The 17,160-nt window shown below is 48.0% G+C and overlaps 1 protein-coding gene across 3 annotated transcripts in view; it reads right to left on the bottom strand.

The window, feature by feature from the left end:
• The window catches only part of med13a (mediator complex subunit 13a), a 75,864-nt gene that overhangs the window by 16,900 nt on the left and 41,804 nt on the right, over positions 1-17,160 (bottom strand). For 2 of the 3 annotated variants that reach the window (XM_071527748.1, XM_071527757.1), the window contains exons 5-13: positions 13,656-13,856; positions 13,172-13,366; positions 12,873-13,035; positions 11,688-11,798; positions 8,530-9,285; positions 6,615-6,831; positions 2,665-2,695; positions 1,950-2,071; positions 1,337-1,427 (exon numbers count right to left, since the gene is read on the bottom strand). In XM_071527748.1, the coding sequence (XP_071383849.1) occupies positions 1,337-1,427; positions 1,950-2,071; positions 2,665-2,695; positions 6,615-6,831; positions 8,530-9,285; positions 11,688-11,798; positions 12,873-13,035; positions 13,172-13,366; positions 13,656-13,856 (1,887 nt within the window). Of the gene's footprint in view, positions 1-1,336; positions 1,428-1,588; positions 1,592-1,949; positions 2,072-2,664; positions 2,696-6,614; positions 6,832-8,529; positions 9,286-11,687; positions 11,799-12,872; positions 13,036-13,171; positions 13,367-13,655; positions 13,857-17,160 lie in introns of all 3 variants that reach the window. The other variant, XM_071527765.1, reaches the window with a different exon arrangement.

Here is a 17,160-nt window from a genome sequence, read left to right as displayed (position 1 = left end):
TATATCATTTTAAGGTAAATTGTTGATATTTTGTTGTTCATTACAGCGGCTTCTGCCAAGATGCTTGCTGTTGTATTTTTTGCTGTGTTGCAAGCAAACCCTCTCGAAATATGACAAGCAGCTGCTGTGTTATGGGCAGCTACCATACAAAAACAGATGAATACTCATTAGACGAGCTGCGAGTCATATAGCCATCTCGCCCACGGCTGGTGAAATGTTTACATGGTTTGTAACAGTTACCTTGGCATGTTCACCAGCAATTTTTGGCATTGTATTATAGAAGTGATTTACAGGGTCTGGAAGGGCTGTTTCTGCAAGGCTGAAAGGTGGGCAACAGCCGGAGCAACTTAAGCTTTCTTTTTGCCAGTTGTAATCTTCATACATAACTTGAAGCCACAGTACAACAAACAGTTCCCTGACAAAGAGGCTCTGTGTAAAGATGGCCAGAAACTATGTATATTCAATGCCCCAAACTCTCAAACCTTTGTGCAATTTGTAATAGGCAGATGCATCCAGGGGGCTCTGCAGAGACAATTCATGTTAAAGGCCAGAGTCTGGGACTGTATCTATTAATTAATCTAAAGCAGGATGGTTGATCTGAGACCAGTTTGCCTCACAGTGAAATATATAATGTCATGTTAACTTATCTTTAATCCTAGATTAGTATGCCTGAGCTCAAAACGAAAAATAAATTAGTGTGCTTCCACAGTAAATACAGTCTGATACAGCTGTGCCTGAGTCCAGCTTTCAACTGTTGATGTTTTGTGAGCAACAAATTGAGTGTAACTTTAAGGCAAGCCTCCATTGTTTGCATAGAAAGCCTGCCTAACAGTCACAGAGGAGATAACAAGACAGCAGCTCCAGCCCCAAGGCTCTAAGCTGTCAGTTATGAGCTAAACATGGATGCATTGACAAATCAAAGTACAACCATACTCTCCACCACTAGGTGGCAAAGCAAAGGGTGAGCATCAGTGGTGCTTGAGTAGGGAAAGCTTTAATTTTCATTAGTGGATTAACGGATATGATGCCATCCCACTTAGCTGAAATTGTGTACAGAGGGAATGCTACAGCTGAAATTGTGTACAGAGGGAATGCTACAGCTGAAAATGTGTACAGAGGGAATTCTACATTTAAAACTGAAGTGGCTTCCGGCAAAATCTCAGCATGCCATTCTTAATTTTCAGAGGGCTTGGAGGTCTGAGAAATATGATTCTGGACTAACACTTGGGGCAAATCCATCCTTGTGGGCATAGTGTAAGGAGACGCACAGCAGATGAGTGCTCAGGCAGAAGAGACAGACAGGGACATCAGGAGAGATAGAGGCAGAGATACATACTGATGCAGGACACGGGGTCCAGAGTGGCTGGCTTTGGTTCCTTGCTGCCAAATTTGTCGTCTGTTCCATTCACTGCTCGCCTGGAACCGGGCTGCGGACACAAAAAAAAAAGTGTTTTATCACCTGACCATTTCAGTAAGACAAAGTGTCAGTCAATAACACTGCTCTAAATTCACTCCGATTTTTCACACCTGTGGGGCCGGCAAGTCAGTTTTGCAAGTCAGTATCATACATGACATCTTTTTAGGATACCTGCTGGACAGGATAATCACCCTATGTGTGTGTGTGTGTTTGTGTATGTGTGCTTTCCAGCTTCGCAGTCGCCGCCATAGTAGCGGCTCTGTGGGTTCCAGCAGGTCCTGTGCTGCTGTCTGTTGTGGTGACGGAGTTTGGAGGCTCTCCATTTCAAGGCTGGGGAAAGCCGTCTGGAATCTACGCCACTATTAGACTGCAGTGTGTAGCGGGGAGGACCTGTCAGCTGATGATGGGCAGCGTGGAGACATTGCTCCGACTGGCACACATTGTACAAATTGCAACAGACACGCACGCGTCCTGCTGCCAGGCCGCGCTCTGTTTAATGGGATATTTATTGCGAGCCGAGGCCCTTACTGACCGCCAGATCGTCCTCGTCTGAGTTGAAGAGGTTGTCCAGGTCGTTGATGGACACCACCAGGTCCGTCTCGTGGATCAGGCTGGTGGAAGCCATGCGGTTGTGGGCGGCTGCCCGCTGAGCGTCTGCACGCACACACACACACACACACACACACACACAGTTAGTACTAGAATGTTTGGCTCCTAACACTTTGTAATCCCCAGAAGTTTTCCTGAAGCAGATTCTCATTTTGGGTGTTTGAGAACTCAGTGTAAGGAAAAAGTCTTGCTTCGAGCTATGATCGTTTATGCTAACCCACTACTAGAGTTGGCTTAAATTCACCCTCAATTCATTCAATTCAGGAAGTAGATTTTCTCCGGAATTCTATTATTGAAACACTTGACACACTTGTGGCATGACAAACTTGTTATATCAGACTTAAATTAAAATATCACAGAATGAACGCTCTTTCATTCGCCATTGAATGTAGTTTCTACTGACATTTTGGAAAGACTGAATTGGGAATGAAACTATGTGGCCCTGCTGACTAGTTTCATTCAACTCTGTGCGCTACTTCTAAGGGATCTGAGTGAACACCAAGATGCAGTATGTAGCCTTTGGTTTCACTGTCCTGGGCTACCGAGGCTGGCAGTATCACTATGTGTGTGTTTGTGTAACAGCAGCCAAGACACAGAACAAGCCAAGGGGGCCGCACAAGAACAGAGAGCGGACTTACCATCCGATGGACCTGCTCCTCCATCTTCTCCCTGGGAGGAAAGAGAAAGAGACATGAGACGGTGGGAAGACGGGATGAAAAGGTTGCACATACCAAAGCAACAACTTGATCGCACAAGGTAGATCTATCAAACATCGGATATGCGATTGAACCACATTAAGTCCAAACAGAAACAAAAAATACAACAAAACAAACAAAGTTCCTGATGGCCTTGATGACATGGTATGGAGTTTTTCCTTGTTCTCACTGAGGGTCTAAAGTTGGGGGGTGTCCCTTTTCGTTTTTCATTTATTGTGTTAAAATGTAGCTATGTGAAGTCCTTTGAGACTGCAACTGTGATTAAGAGCTATACAAATAAATCTGACTTGACTTGACTTGAATGGGGATAAAACACCGAAGGTGCAGAGTACTACACAGAACACGACAAGTGCCAACAAACAGGCAGCCAGAATCTGAAGCCAGTCAAATTACAGAGGTGCCTGGAGGCTGATCTCTCCGAGGAGAACGCAGTTTATTTTTGGGATTCCTCAGAAATAAAATACAATAGGGATAAAATAAGAATAAATAATAGCGACAGAGGGAAGATAGGACAAAAAGAAAAGAGAAGAGCAGAGGAGAGGGGCTGCTTGCCGCTGCTGTGGCAAATGAGATTTCCAGTGTGGATCAGAGGGAAATCATGATCCAAGGAATGGCCTCTTATGCTGCCACCCAGACGTCAATATCTGGGAGGGCTGGCCTTCTCAGTGTGTGCGTGCGTGTGTGTGTGTGTGAGTGAGGGACTGTGTGCTCTTATGACGGGCCGTGTGTACACAGTGTGCTGTGCAGCTCTAGGTGGGGAATGGGAATGTTATGTTCTAGCCATTGATTTCATTACGCTCCAGGGCTTTTCTCTGTGTAACGCAGGCTTTAATCTGTCTCCCTTAAAGGACCAAACCACAGCAGAGCAAAACATCCACACCAAGGCCACAACCTATAGGTGCTAATGATGTCTTCACCCCTTATCAATAACCTGGCCTTGGGTGGGGAAAAAGTGTGTGTGTGTGTGTGTGTTTGTTATGGGTTAGCATAGATATTGCAGCTTTGCATCACTGCGCTTATGTTACTCCAAGGCTGCCTGCATGAAAGCACCCGCTCTCTCTCTCTCCCTCACTTCCTTCCCCATCTCTCTGAGGCCATTTCCATCCATGGGTCAGCCACTTAATTCAGTGGGCTCTGACACAGGCATACCACTTCAGTGCAATAGCATGACGTGTGGACGGCGATCACATGATGGGTATGGTATTACTGTATAGACGTCACGCGGCCTGCAGCAGAGTCAATCTCTCTGCAGCTTTAACCTTTTGCAATTTGATCACTGCAGATGCTCACATATAGTGCACACAGTAGGTCCCTGTGCTCTGAAGTGATCCATCAGTAAGTGGTTTAATATGTTGATTGGGAAGGAAAAAAACAGGTTGCTAGTTGTAGGTTTTGACAGCTTGCCAAGCTCCAAACTCGCATACATGAAAACATTATAAAGGGGTAGACAGTTGGGGTTGGGAAGGATTACTGGAGCCCCGCACATTTTTCTTGATAGAATTAACTCATCCATCGAGGGGGAAAAACTCTTTGCACCATCTGGTTTGGGTGCAGCAGCAGCCAGGTAGGGGGTTAAGTATCATGCTCAAGGATACTTTGGCAGGTAGGGGGTTGAACCCACACCCCTCTGGTTGGGGGACAACCGCACTAACCACTAGACCATCCTGCCACCTGCAGCCCACACGAACAGCTCATTAAAAACATTCTAGAAGAACAAGGCTGTAACACTCAAGCATCATCATCAAGTCAAACATTGCGCAGGGGGGAATACACACACAAGCATGAGGTGTATACACACACACACACACACATCACACCACCTCAGCAGACAATGGAAGGGCTCCACTGCACACACTGCCCACTGGGGACTCTCCACTTCACTGGGAGCTGCCTTCACCCTTAAATTCCAGTACACACCGGGGGGACGGGGGGGCTCTCCAGGAAGAAGAGAGGGAAAATACTGGAGTGCGCTTTTTAAGCTTAATGGTTCAGTGAGCCAGGTTTGTTACCGCGGGTAGACTCCAGGCTCCGTGAAGGCTGCTGCAAACGTGAAGCCAGAGAACGAACACACACACATACACACACACCCCCTGCATCTTCCTCTAAATGCTGGGGGCGATCCACAGCTAACAGGTGGCCCTGGTCTGGAAACAGAGCCAGCACTCGCACAACAGCCCCAGAGGCAGAGGACAGCAGAGCAGAGGAATACAGGAGGGGGGGAAGGAGGGAGGAGGGCAGGTCGAATAGGAAAAACAAAACAACTTAGAGGAAATTGGACAGGCTAACTATTTGGCGATCCCCTGGGCTGCAGTAACAATGGGAACTCGGGGCTGGCTTCCTGTTCAGTTCGACTTGGGCAGAGAAAGCGGACGCGCATGGAAAGCGGTCGCACCGTTATTTTTAGTGCAGTATTGCGGAGGATGCCGATGGCCTATTTTCTACCTCGCCCGCTCCCTGAGCCTAAGAATCAGCCCTGTTGTCCCCTTCTCACCCCAGGCAACCTGTGTGGACTAACTGGCTACTCTCTGTGCTTCACACTATTCCGCTTTTTTTTCCTCAAAACTGCCAGTGCCTTTTTGTTGCATTAAAGCCAATGGGGTGTGGCTGCAAACCGGATTGAAAGCAGCCAATTTGGAAAAAGGCGCTGCGCCTGGCTTATTTTTAGGCAGAGTGGAGAGCTTTCTAAAGATGAGAAAAGTTAAGCTTGGACCGCTTTTTTTTGTGGACTGACTAATCACAATGGAGCAGAGGCGGGTGTGAAGGTACGTAGGCAGCTGGAAGTTTACAACAGCCACCAGAATAACAAGAGGCACTTGAGCTGCTTAATGTCCTTCCATAATCACCATGATATATTTAACAAAAGCAGTTATGGTAATGAGTCATTAATTAAGCTAATTAATGCATTAATTAGCAAATATTTCTGTCACATGACACGTGGGTGGTATTAAAGGATAATTCCCTTTCTTTTCAACCTGGGCCTTATCTTCCTAGTTTTTGCCATCATGATGATTGTGTTCAAAATTCCATCACTTACTCACTCACCAGGAGGAGCCATACTCCTCCTGGTGATATCTCCAGATCACCTGGAGCACTGCTCTCCAATGCGCGCACACACACACACACACACACACACAGGGCAACTGCCTCCAACAGTTGAAACCAAAAACCGATTAAAACACATTATCTGATTATTCATTACCTGAAACGTGCGTATAATGCAGTATTAGATATGTCAATCTAATCAGCGTGAACTAGTTGGCAAGTAGACCGTTGAAGTATGTCATATCGGATTTTCCATAAATACAAACTGCCGACTGGGAAAACCCGTTCAAATCAACACATTCACATTGTTTATATTTGACTTTAAATTCATAACAGATATTTTTGCATGTGGGCATTCCAATGAGTAAAACACAAGAATGAAATCCCGTTCTTCTGCTTCTTGGGGTATGAAGCAGTCGAAGACCGGCAGCCAGCAAAGTAAACAAGGAAGTGTGTGAACAACGCTAAAAAGTATCAAAAGGACTATTGCAACTGAAATGTGTGATAACTGTTCAATCACAGCTATTTCAAGATGCAGTGTGGGTGTTACTGTGTTGAAAGGGGGTGTTTTAATCGCTTTTTGGGTTTGACTGTTGGAGACTGTTTGCCCTCTGGGTGTGTATTGGAGAACAGCGCTCCTAGTGAACTAAAGGTATGTAATGCTGATTTGAAAGAAAATCAGTTTTTCCTCATTAATATGTAGATTTATGCAGAAAGGTGCTCCAACATCTAATCTCATCCTCCCAACATTGGCTGCTGCTAGGGTTGAACCAGTGATCCTCCAGTTAAGGAACACTCTTCTCACACCGCGACCCGGCTTACTCGCTTACCTTGTGTTTCTTGCCGGGCTCGCGCTCGCCACCCGTCTTGTCCTTCTTGTTGGAGAAGGTGAACTTGACGTCTCCTTCCTCGAAAGCGTAGGGGTCGACCTCCGGCTCGTGGTCTCCGTCGGTTATGGCAGCGGACAGGTACTGGTTCCTCCTGGCCCGGTACATCTGCACGCGCTCGTCGGACACCTTCAGGGGCCATTTGGACGTGGACATCAGCCTGGGGACAGGGGAACGCGGAGATGTGAGGACTGTGGAGCAGTGGTGGGTGATCATCACAGATATCTACCATTCATGGAGGATAGATATCATCTATTCACTCCTGATATGGATTCCAAGAGCTAAACTTTAAATGATGGCCATTCTAGAGTACCGGTCTAATCAGTTACCTAACAAGATAGATGGAGCTGAGTTTATATTCATTGGATAAAATGTGAACAGAAAAACAGAAAAACAGAAAATCAAGTCTTGCAGATACTTCTCTGTATTCAATTTCAGCATCAGGAAAATTTTCTGACACTGCTCTGTTTTAGCCTGGTACTGGTCCGATATCAGGTGCCAGTGTTGCTACATCCTTATCTACAATAACAGAAATGGCAGTGATTGCAAACAATTCTGATGGCTGACATAGCAGGACTGGATGCATCTTGTTTGCCGTCTAACAATTACATTTATAACAGGTTTATGGAAATGTGGTGACTTCAGCACCGACTGCTCATAGACTACAGACTGACATATTCATCACTCGTTACTGTGGCATGGCTCATCAAAATCTCTTATGTAGCCATGACTGTGGCCTACTTGTTGTTCCTCATACGTAATAGAGACGGAAGGGGGGAGGGAAAAGATGAAGACTACTGGCTGCTCCGAGGGAAAGGAGGGACTGACCCAACTTATACATTGTCCCTCCCCCTCCCTGCCCTCCCTGCATTTCTCTTTCCACTCTCGTCGCGCCTGTCCGGCTCTGATGCAAGGCGACGGTGTGCAGTGGCCCGGGCCAGAGATTAGCCGCCGTTCGGAGCTGTGGCCGGGAGGATTACAGCGCACCAGAATAGCCCTACCCAGCGGCCGGCCCCTCGGGATTGCATAACCCCGCCGATAATTCCCACCACGGCCACCCTGCGGCCTGCTAGTCGCCCTGTCAGCCCGCCCGCTGGACAAGCCCCCCGTCTCTCTTTATCTGTGACCCTCTTCCCTGCTAGCCAGTATGAAGTGCTACAGCTTCTTCTTGGCGCGAGTCTCTCTCCAGTAAGGCTCCAATGAGCGCTGTGCCTGCCAGACTGATAGCTATGCTACCGGCTGTGCCAATTCAAAAGGAACGTTCCTTAATTAGCGAGAGGACAGTATTTCTATCAGAGAAGTGAGTTTAACAGACTTCAACCCTATTACAATAGCAGAGGTTTATCTTTATCTAACCCTACCATTACTCTCCCTCTGCACTAGCTCCGGTGTGTGTGTGTGTGTGTGTGTGTGTGTGTGTGTGTGTGTGTGTGTGTGTGTGTGTGTGTGTGTGTGCGTGTTTTAGGGAATCAATGCGTAGTGCTGGCCCTGCACATTGGTGATGTATGATGTCAAAAGGGCACATAGCAAGAGATTAACATGCTGTGTGCAGCTAAGCGCTACACAGAACATTCTGAGGCTGGGGTATGAGGGGGGAATGAGGTAGGGGGCATCTGAGAGAGAGGGGGGGTGGGGGGGGGGGTTTTGTATCATTGCTCTTTCAAAACAATTTTTTCTAGACTATTGGGAAGTGCTCCAAAAGGGGCCCGGGGCCACTCTGTGTAACAGAGGGGGAAAGGTGGGAGGGCTTGGATGCCTGACCAGTGAGTCAGTCAGCGAATGACTAAAGCCTCTACTGCCCTCGCTGTGCGGAGAGGGGGCACCGAATAGTGAATGTTGATTGACAGGTGTCACTCACTCTGTGACCGACACCAGGTTGTCCTGCGACGCCAAGGCCTCGTCCCTCAGTTTGTCCCCCGGCAGCAGCGGCGTGGGAATCTCGGCTTCTTTCCTCCGGGGCAGGTTGAAGAACCTCCACGGGGCGTGGGAGCTGTCCTCCTCCAGGTTGACCGCCGCGCCCACGTACACAGTGGGCTCGGGGGGCTCGGGGTAGGCCGCCGCCCCGGAGTGGGAGTGGGAGTGGTGGGAGTGGAAGTGCTGAGTCAGGCCCTCGGGCCCCCCGGGCTCCTCGCCGCCGCCCTTCACCCCCACCAGGCAGGGTTCCGGGGGCGGCTGGTAGAAGTGTTGGCTGTTGGGGGTGGAAGGGTTCTTCATGCCCTCGACCGGCTCCTCGCCGCGCTCGCAGGGGTGCGGGCTGAGCGGCGGGGGCTGGGGGGAGTTGGCCTGCTCCGACGGCCCGGCGCCGACCCCTCCGCTGTGGAGCTGGGGGGGCTTCTGGATGGCGGACACGTCAGTGGGGCGGATGCCGGGGAACCTCCCTCCGTCCTGGCCCCTCATGGCCAGCCTCTGGCCCGCCGTCGCCTCCGTCTCCATGGAAGAGTCGTCGCTGGTCAGGCTGCGGTGGTGAAAGGGCGTCTGGGGTCTCTTCTGCTGTTTGTCGCCCTTCTCTGGTTTCTCCCCCCCGGCCTTGTGCTTGGTGGGAGGCTGTGAGGGCTGGCCCGCTGACTGGGCTTGGCCCGGGGTACTGCCTGTTCGCTGCTTCACCGATTTGTATCTGCAGGGGCGAAGACAAACGGGGAAACACGTTAGACTATGAGGCACCGCTGACTCCAAGCAAAACGGCAGCGGAGAAATATGCCGAAGACAGAAACAATCTATCAAAACTTGAAGATGCGGAACAAGTCTTTTTCATATTTATAGCGTACGGAGCTCTTTTGTAGCTTCTGTTAAATCTGCAGCTTCTGTTAAATCTCCTTCTAAACTCTCACATCTGCTTCTTCCAATTACCTCAATTACTCTCACCTGCAACATGGCCGCCCCACTAATCCATCTCAAACCAATTACCGAGAAACACTTACTTCAAACAACAATTTAGTGTGTTAGACTGCAACATCTAATCAACAAATGTTATTGAGCATTCATAATTTGCTCAATAATTCGCACTGTATCTAATGAAATGAACAAACAGCGCATCTTTTTAGAGCCTATACGTTAGTTTTGTTTCCATGACTATTTATGAGAAGGTAATGAAGCTGCCAAAAAGAGACAAGGGTTTTACAGCTGCATCAGGCAAATTTGTGACTACTCTGATTTAAAAAAAAGGAAAAAAAACTGAAAAAAAAAATCAATAAAGCAAATAAGCCAAGTGCTGTGCCAACAAATTCACTTTGTGTCATCCGGCTTTCATACCTTCTTTACATCTTTATCAGTAAACAAAACCAACATCTCTATCTTCCAGCCCTATCGCCCATTCACACAACAGGCTGTGGTTGTGCCATTTCTGCTTGCGTTCCACTCACTCAGCCACAGCGTGCCATAGCTTGACTGTGGTGATCAGGACCTCTCAGTTGTCCTGCCAAAGGTCTGCTCTGTGACCACATGACCCACCCATAAAAAACCCTTGGCCCTTTCACAGCTCCCCACTTGCCAGCCTAGCTACCGCAGCTCTTCCCCTGCCCCTTGCCTTACCCCTGCCACTGTCAAAACCATACAGACATGGTCCAGAGAGCCTCTAAGGTCAGCATCGGTGTTTCTTTAGCCTCTCTGTTGCCGGGTCACCACTCAGCCTACTCTTGTGGTCGGAGAGTAGGGTGTTGACGACTAGGCAATGCCTCTCTAATGGCCTGGGCACTTGTGTGTCCTGACAACTACATGGCAAGATAAACAGACACACAGACAGGCTCCCCATCTACAAACCCAGCTAATGGCCATTAAAATTGGTACTGCCAAAACGCTGGGTGGCCTCCAACAAATTAACATGCTCCAGCTGACTGGCCCTATCCGCCCTGCTCACCTCCGCGGGCCAAGCCTGGCCACTCGTCTCCCTGGGTGGAAAGGCGACCTAGTGCAAGGAATTCCCTAATCAAGGCAAACCCATGCTTGCTGGGATCCAGCCCATTGAAACGCTTGTTTTCATTTTCGATTTTATTCGCTCATTAACCACACATCTTAAATTTTGTGCAATTTATTGGTCTGGTTCAGGCTCCCTTTGAGGATGCAATTTGAGCATACCGGCATCAAGTTCACTGATTGGACAATTTGGGCTGGATGCCACTAGCTTGTCTTTACATGTACCCACGTGAGTAAAGCCACTGTTTGCAACTGTGATTGGTCGGGAGAGATCTAGGTTGACGACTGAAGCATGCGAGGGACGATCGAACCGCTGATGAATTCAGCAACGTGACCCCAAAGAGAGCCATTGAATTCATAATGTGGTTAACAAGAGAATGCAAAAGTTATTGAAATTGAGCTATTCATGAGGCTGGATTCAGGCAATACCCATCCACCAAAAATCATGTGCAGGCATGTGGAAGCAAAAAATATAGTAACACGCAGTCTCGAGGTGCAAGGTGTCAAACAGCTAATTACATGCTTGCGTGCGATGTGTATGTGTGTTTCTGTGTGTGTGCATGCGACCGAGATAGAAAAGGGGTCCATGCTGACTGCAGCCTTTTCCCCTCCATGTCCCAACAGACGATACGCAGTAAACCATACGAGTGTGCCTGTCTCCATCCTAGTAGATAAAAAGACAGGCGACATTTAAACTGCTACATATTAACCCACTCCACATGTCGCGGGCTCATTTGTCAACATTAAGAGTCTGCAGACACACACACACACTCCTCTTACCACCGCCGTGTCCCTAAAGTGCTCCATCAGAGGTCAGACTATTCTTTCTCCCTCAAATTATTCCGATCAGTGTGGGAATAAAAATGTCTGACTTCCAGAAACACACAACCAAGCAGAGGTTTCAGCCCTGGCACGGCTGTCACTTATACAAAATAGTGATAAATTGAAAAATATGAAGAATAATATGCTTGTCAAACTCCAGACGTGGATACAGCTTGCAGACACCATTTCGCTGACTAAGAGCTTCCCTGCCAAAGCTCTGTAGACTCTGTATAACCCCTTTGAAAAGTCTTTGAGCACACACATATAAGCAACACTTGTACACACCTGGAACAGCTGCAGTACGACCTCTGCGAAGACTCCACAAAATCCCACGCTCCAACTTTCTCAGTCAGCTCCTCCTCACAGGTACCGTTGGTTGTGGCTGAGAACTTACGCCTGGGGAGAGAAAAACACACTTCCACTGATGAGTTGGGATCGCGAGTCTAGCAAATTCCTCGGCTTTTTCACGCAATGTTATTCACACGGTCGGACCCACCCCCTTTCAGAAGCCATGCAGGATCGGATACAACAGAATGCTTCTAAACCGGCAAGTGGAACTTGGAAGTTTGAAATTATTATACTTTCAGTTTGAAACACTAATCTTCATATGTGTATAGCCCTAACTCGTTTGCCTGTAGTGTACAGTGGCGGATGTAAAAAGGCTTGTGCTGAGGCAGGTTTCATAGCCCCGCTTGGAGCCATGGTATTTTGGCTGACAAGCCAACAGCTAACTACAACTGGCATGCTGTGCTTGGTCATGGGGCAATGGATCCAGGGGTGCTCTCAATGTGTCAGCTTCACTGAGGGTGAATAATACAAAAGACCAAGGGACAACAATTACAAGCTAACCTTTTAATTACTGGAGATCATTATTCCCATCTAGTTTCTCCTAGTCTTCTATTGTTTGGTGTATGTATGAATAATAAAGCCTCAAGGGAAATGGTTTTACACTTAAGTAGTCAATGTAGTGTGTATGTGACAGTGTAGTGTGTATGTGACAGATGTGCATCCAGCAGGTGTGTGCTGTAATAAATGTATGGGCCCTTTTGATGTGTGATACACCAGCAACTATTTCTTCCTTTTAACTTTTATTTATCCAGGGATCAACTGAGCATGCACACTCTTTTCCAGCAGTGTTTCATATTCAAACAGCTCCGCACATTCAGTCACACTAGTCTGCTACTGCTGGCCACTGAGCAGCTCCACTGCAGCAGTAGGGATTTAAGTGCCTTGCTCAAAGGTACCTTGACTGTAGTTGATAAGGGGAGGAAGAGTGTTTCTCATTCACTTCCCATGCAATATTGTCCCTGGGGATTCAAACTGGTAAGCTCCCAGTCACAGCCTCTTTTCTCTAGGGTACTGCTGCCCCAATCTAGCAAAGCCTTCTGGGTTCTGGCTATGTGCATCTATAGCAGGGTTAACGTCAGCTAATCACTCTGTGCTTCTTTGAAGAGACGGTGGCAGACGTACTTGTTCTGGGCTCGGTTGATATTGCACTCCTGCCAGACGCGCTCTACCACCTGGCTGGCTAGCCGGCGTGGGATCTTGCCTCCATGATGGCTGGTGCTGTCCACGCTGAAGGCATCCGATGACGAAGACAGCCTCACCCACTTCTGGGCCGAGTGGGAGTCCACTGGAGAGGGAAGAGCACGGTTAAACAATGCTAATGATGTGGAGCAGCTAACGAGCGAGCATTGACCGGAAACTGCATATTATAGGTAAAGTCTTTATTCTCCCGTGTTTGAATTTTGTGTTGTGTGTAATGGTACCTGTCTGTGCCTCCTCGGGCGAGGTGGGAGGGGTGAGGGTGACAGAAGAGATGGCGGGCTCTCGCTGGGAAGCAGGCACTTGGTGGCCACCCGAGTAAACGGCAGTGCAGTGGGAGGACCCCACAGGGGCCACGACAGGGATGTCGGACTGGGGCACCAGCACCAAGCAGGCCGGGTACACCATCCGCACACCGCCTGGACACACAGGTGCAGGGAGAGGGTATGAAAACATAAGACTAAAACAACCATTTCTAGACATTAGGGATGGGACGATATGCTTATCTCATGATACAATACAAGATATGGGGTTTACTATTCAATACAACCACAATACGATATAATAAATAAAAGTTCCATGACAACAAAATCTGACTGTGCAGAATTGTTTATTTCTGAGCCACAAATCGTTCTAGCAATGGCATTGACTTACTAGAATTTAAACAACGATGGCAAAAAAGTTCTTTGGGGAGAAGGATGTGCTTACCGACAAGGACCTCCACAGAGGCCAGCGAGTCGTCCTCCCAGTCCATGTCCTCCGCCTTGTCCTCCGACACCCTCTCCTTGGCGCTGGGGCTGATGGGATAGAACTGGTTCCACTCCTCGATCAGCTTCTGGGTGGGTGGGTCCGACAGCTTGAACGACTGGCCCGTCAACGTCCCGTTCAGACCAAACGGACTCAGGATCACTGGGCGGAAAGAGACAAGAGAACGCTGGTCAGCATCGCAGAACGTCGCTCCTTCGCTTTCTTCCATCGCTTCCTTCCTACACCTCCATGTCCTCTTTTCTTCTTCTCGTCTCAATACTCCTTCTGTCCTTCCTCATACTTCCTTCCATCCTTATATTCCTTCTCCTTCCTTGATTACACATTTCTCCTCCTTCATTCCTTAGCCTCCCTATCATCTTTCCTTAACCTTTCATTCCACATTTATCATCCCTCCTGCTTCTCCTCCCATCCTTACCCCTTTCTTCTCCTCTTTCCTAGCTTCCTTCCTTCTCCTCTACATTTCCCCTTCCGTCCTCTTCTTTGTCCTTCACCTCTTTCCTTTTTCTTCTCCTTCCTCTCGTATCATCTGTCCTACTTCCTTCCCCCTCCTTCTGTCCTTCTTCTTTATCCCCTGTCCTACCTCCTGCACTTCTACTCCTGCCTTTCTTCCATTTCCATTCCATTCATCCTTCTCTTTCCTATCCATTCGCTTCCTTATTTCTCGTCTTTCCATCCCTCTGCTTCCTTTCCTTCCCGTGTCATCCCTCCGAATCAGCAGCGCTCTGACCTTTCCAGAGCGCCGCTGGACCCAGCCGGTCCCGCCTGACTCGCCAAATACTTACAGAGCAATACAGACGCCAATTATTGGCAAGCGGTGGCCTCTCAGAGCCCATAAACAGAGCCGTATAAAAAAAAAAAAAAAAGAGCCACTCCACAGCTAACACACTCCGCTGCACAGCCATGTGGGAGTCATACAGGGAGCCCATCAGTCTGCTTATAGAACAGGCTGGCATCCATCAGTGAATGCAGATAGGACCATAGATGAACATGCATAATACATACGAGCACACAAACCATATGCATATCAACTCGACACGGATATATGCACAGCCTGTCACTTGGACAGCTTGTTATGCATGCGTTCTCTGTCTCTGTCTCCCTCTCACACACTCATATGTGAATGAGGGGGGGATATAAATTGTGCTGCGAGCAGAGTGGCTGGGTGGGTGTGCGAGTGACCATTTGTTAATGTCCCTCTCCGCTCGGCTCTTCCAGTGTGTGTCATTACGAGACTGGATGGTCTCTGTCCCCGGGTATTGATCCTGCGGCTGGGCCAGAGAACGGCTTTCCAGCGTGGAAAGATGGCGGGAGACAACGAGAGAAAAGAGGAAGGAAAAGGAGAGACGAGATCGCACATTAGCAGAGGGTGTTTTCTGACAAGATGGCCTGCAGACGGTGGGCCTCGCTTCTTAAATCCTGCAACACCTTAAAGGGAAAGTTTGGGACTTATATGGTTGTAAGGGAAAAAAATCAAGTGTACAGGTCCAAAAATCCCCAGACATTTCACAGGATGCAACTGGCTGGTGGGGGTGGAAGATAAGGGACGGGGTTGCAGAGTCAAGTGTGTTAAATTGAACATCGCCAGCATAGGATTATTCAAGGCTATGAGTGAGTTTGGTACCTAGACAGCAAATATTCTTTACGCTGTTAAATTAACTTAATGGAGGGTCATTCAGAATATTGTAATGCAAGAATGTTTATTTAGCAGCTAAAGCATAAAACATGCCGTCTAACTGTTATGTTGCTCTTTCATTTATACTGTTAAAGACAACAGTATGTGTCCTGAATGCCCCCCAGCCTAATACCTCACTGCAACCTACATCCACTAGCTCAGCACAAATGGACTGACTACAGAGGGAGAACATAAACTGACATAAAAAAAAAGAAAACAAGTAGGGTTATTTATGTTGCAGTACACAACAACAACATCCAGCTTCGGCCGATCATATTAGCTTTAATTAAATTCAACCCCACTCCTTTTCTCTTGCGTTTCTGCATTTCTCGCTGAAAGCAAGAGCGCGCATACACACACACACACACACACACACACACACACACACACGCCATAAGACCCGAGGCCAGTTGGGGGAGAGAGATCAAATTCAGCACAATTATGGAAATGGTTTGCTGTTTTCCCCACCCTCCCCTCCCCTCCCCTCTCGCCATCCCTTCTCTCTCTCTCCCTCTGTCTGTGAGTCTATCTCTGGCTCCCTGAAGACATGTCAAATGTGCTCAGATCAGTGTAATGGGCTGAGAGTTCATTACATTCACTCTGCGCCCTTTTATGAGGTCACATCCTGGAGAGGGCTGCCTGCCGGAGCGCTCTGCCGCGCAGTAAACCAAGCTTGGCAGAGGTGAGGGGGAGAGGGAGGAGGAGGAGGAGAGGATGGGAGGGGGAGGAGGAGATGGATGGATGAAGGGGGATGGAAGTCAGCCCTTCCTCGCCGTTCCGCTTGGCCAGCCAGGAAGAGATAAACTGCGGGGGTGAAAACACACACCTGCGCACGGACACACACCGTGCTTGAAGAAGAATAAAAAAAAAAAGAAGCACTGATAGTGAAATACACACATACTGTAAGGAAACACTTGTCTGCTTCATTGGGGTATATACATTTTCTAAACCAGTGGTTCGAAAAAAAAAAAGAAAAAAAAGAACCTCCAGAGGTCCTTGGGGGGGTTCCGGTGGGTCCCCCGCAAAATGAGGAATAGTTTAATTTCACTATAATTTCATCCACTAGAAATGATCCCGATTGGAGTGGCCTAATGTGTGTCTATTTGGAGGGAAGTGACATGAAAATGTTTGAGAACCTCCCACATGACTAGAAAAACAGAAGGTAAGATTCGTTGACCAATAGGTCAATAGGTGCGTTAAGTAAAGTTTCCTCTAGCTGGTGACAGGGGAGCCGCGCTATCGACCTGCACCACTGGCAAACTCCATCACCATCCCTACAGGAATAAGATTCATTAAGCTGAATCCAAAGAGCAAGTTGCAATAATGGTTTTATTTTCGTCAAAATCACTAGTCTTTCACTAGAAGTGATATTATTACCTCCCCCCTGGAGAGCGAGAGGGAGAAAGAGGGATGGAGAGGGACAGTAAAGGGGTGGGATATACAGGAGTTAGTGTGGTGAACGGAGTAAGTGATCACTGTTATTAGGCTGCAGGCGGTGACGGCAGAGGAGGAGGGCTGAATAGAGTCTAGTTACGTGTTACCGTTGATGAGAAGGTAAGAGGTGACAATTTGCTCCTAAACTGAAAGTTTAGGAGCAAATTGATCTGTAAAAGTAATGATGATCTGTAAAAGTAATGCCTAGCCCAACTCGAATCTCAAGTCTCACACATCTTGCTTTTTCAGTTTTCTAGGCAGCATGTATTTCTTTTCAGACGCTTTTGCTGCTGAAATGCTTGCACTATCACAGCCTGGTGTCGGTGGCATTTTGTTGTC

Source organism: Centroberyx affinis, unplaced genomic scaffold (assembly GCF_046629955.1).
Source record: "Centroberyx affinis isolate AG114_WGS23_722 - 3 ecotype Tasmania unplaced genomic scaffold, CSIRO-AGI_Caff_v1 ptg000116l_1, whole genome shotgun sequence".
In the NCBI taxonomy this organism is placed as follows: domain Eukaryota; kingdom Metazoa; phylum Chordata; class Actinopteri; order Beryciformes; family Berycidae; genus Centroberyx; species Centroberyx affinis.
The sequence above is the reverse complement of the archived record's forward strand: the minus strand, read 5'-3'. Positions and strand labels throughout refer to the sequence as shown.